The sequence below is a fragment of the Apodemus sylvaticus genome, chromosome 10 (genome assembly GCF_947179515.1).
Source record: "Apodemus sylvaticus chromosome 10, mApoSyl1.1, whole genome shotgun sequence".
In the NCBI taxonomy this organism is placed as follows: domain Eukaryota; kingdom Metazoa; phylum Chordata; class Mammalia; order Rodentia; family Muridae; genus Apodemus; species Apodemus sylvaticus.
Genome location: NC_067481.1, coordinates 50,065,031 through 50,067,943, shown reverse-complemented (window position 1 = coordinate 50,067,943; position 2,913 = coordinate 50,065,031). Strand labels below are relative to the sequence as shown.

Below are 2,913 nucleotides of genomic sequence, written 5' to 3'. Positions count from 1 at the left end.
ATCTCATATGAGCTCACATATTGCTCTTCCATGTGAGATAGGAAGTCACTGCAACTCACTTTCTTCAGTCTGAGATACAGAGCCTTCTTTATCTCTTTGAGATTGTCACAAGGGTAAAAATAAATCTATTCATTAGAAACAGATGCTTTACAAAATAAAATATGAATATGCATGAGGCATTACCAACTTCTTTTCTTTCTTTTTTTTCTCATATCAAAAAAAATAAATTGAATGGTCCTAAGTAACCAACTCCAAATTAAGACAAAATTATACAAATGACAATTGTACAAAGTGATTCAACAAATTTATTCATGGTCAAGACTGAGCAGAAAATACAATATGGGTAGGAAAACACATTGGAGGTTAAGAGAGATAAATAATGTCAAAATCAATATTGGAGAACCTGTTGGAATGGCTAGAACACTACTTAAAGAGATTTCATTGTTATCCAGCGTCATAAATCTGTTACTTATTTTAGTTGATGTATAAGTGAACATAGAAATTGGGGTAACGATATAATTTTGCAGCAACAAAAGAGAAATAGAGATCATATTAGGCAATACCTCATCCACTATGCATGTCCAGAATTGTTTATGAAATGAAAGGAGGAAGTTGTAGCTAGATATCAAAGATAATCTTTCATATTTTCACTACTACACTAAACCTATTCTCTTTCAGATATTGAACAGTTATGTAGCATGCCCTTCCTTGTAGGTCCTGTGATGAGGGATAATATCTGATATAGAAGACTAATATCAACACATTTATTATATAAATTTAGATGACAATCACAAGTGCTACCATTACAGAGAGATTTTCTTACTGCAGATAACTCTTACTAAGGCCCTCTTTATGTCTTTGTTCCTTAGGCTGTAGATAAAGGGGTTCAGCATAGGAGTCACCAATGTATACATCAGAGACATGGCAGTTTCCTTCACAGTAGAATTATTAGCTGATGGACATAAATATAGACCAATAATTGTTCCATAGAACAAAGAAACCACAGACAGATGGGAACCACAGGTGGAGAAGACCTTGTGGATGCCCTGGATAGATGGGATCTTGAGAATGGAGAAGAAAATCCTTACATAGGACAGAACAATGAGTAGGAATGGAATAATACTGAAGATCCCGCCCATGATAAATATCATCAATTCATTAACATATGTGTCTGAGCAAGACAACTTCAGAATTGCTGGTAGGTCACAGAAAAAGTGTAGAATCACTTTCTTCTCACAAAAAGACAGTCTCACAGTGAGCAGTGTATGCAGCATGGCATGGAATATAGTCAGCATCCACAGTAGTACCACTCGTGAAACACAGAGCTTGGTGCTCATGATGCTGGGATACTGTAAAGGAAAGCAGATGGCCACATAGCGGTCATAGGCCATGAGCACAAGAAGGAAGCACTCCGTGTCTCCAAAAACCAGAAAGAAGTACATCTGTGTCAGGCAGTCTGCATAGGATATGGATGGTACTTGGCTCTGCATGTTATGAAGCAATTTGGGTATTGTGACAGAGGAAAAGCAGAGATCAGAAAAGGACAAATTGCTGAGAAACAAGTACATGGGTGTGTGGAGATGGGAGTCCAGTTGAACAAGGAGAATGATTAGCAGGTTTCCCAGTATGGTGGTGAGGTACATGGCCAGGAACAGGGTATAAAACAGGAGCTCATACTCTGACATGATGGGCAGACCCAGGAGGAGAAACTCCAAGACCAAAGTTTGATTGTTTCCAATCATGATCTGCCTTCAATGACTTTAAGAAAAAAAATAGATTTTATAAAATTCCAGTGGTTGAACCTGTTTGATATCATAGATCAATCCCACTGTTTTGTCTCATCTGCTTATTTAGGAAAAGGTTTACTCTATTTTTCACATTCTTTGACTTTTATATTCTTTCCTTCACTGTAACATGGAAAATCCTTGGTCTATTCATTTCTCACTTGTCCTCGGTAGATAATGACATACAAACAAAATCCTGTACAGTCTGCTGATTCCTCCTCTCAATATCCATATCTACATTTCAGTGAAAAGGGACATGGTTTTTGACACACACTGTGTGTTGTATACTCTACAATAATTAATCTTACTCTCGTGAAGGAAATTTTAGTCTCTACATCCAAATATGTTCAGTCTTTGTAGACAGGTTGTCTTAGTATGTTCTGCTATTCTAGTATTTACTGCACACATCTAATGGCTTCTAATATGAAAATTATACTGGCATTTCTCTTCCTTACATTTCTGCCTGAGACATATACTCAAACGTAAGGAAGCAATTTACATTAAATCCAAAAAGTTATTTGACTTCAATTTCCTCTGAATATAAAGTCACCTTTTCATATGAACTATTTATAATCTGTGATTAACTGCTCAGATGCAATTTTGTATTCATGGAACATATTCAGGTGTACTGAATGCAATGCTCTTTTGAATATTCACTGAATATAATGACAAATATTTTAATTGTCAGATGATTTCAATATATTCATATTCATATGGTATTCACATCCATATATACATATATTTATACACACACACACACACACACACACACATATATATATGTCTTATATAGGTCTTAGAAATTTTGTTCAAATTACAGTTGTAGGTATACCAATGAAAGTGTATTACCATGTTTTTAACATATATTATTCATTAGCATTATATCAGAATAAAGAAACTCTGGCCTTTCAAAATGTGACAAGCTTCATATGAGCAGTTAATAGAAAAAAAGAACTGCAGGAATATAAGGGAAATTGTACATCTAGCTTCTCAGAATTATTTGTATTCTGTGAATGAGTGGGTCCCATGGTTTATGTAGACTTACATGCAGAGATTACAAAACAAAGATCACTTGTGATTGCTGCTGCTGACCTAATGAACTTTAATTCTTCAGTTGTAAAGCTCACAA

General features: G+C 35.2%; 1 protein-coding gene across 1 annotated transcript; it reads right to left on the bottom strand.

The window, feature by feature from the left end:
- Nucleotides 1–803: 803 nt before the first annotated feature.
- LOC127694548 (olfactory receptor 1500-like) lies at nt 804–1,742 on the bottom strand. The gene has a single exon (XM_052196037.1). The coding sequence runs from the start codon at nt 1,740–1,742 to the stop codon at nt 804–806; it is 939 nt and encodes a 312-aa protein (XP_052051997.1).
- Nucleotides 1,743–2,913: the final 1,171 nt, after the last annotated feature.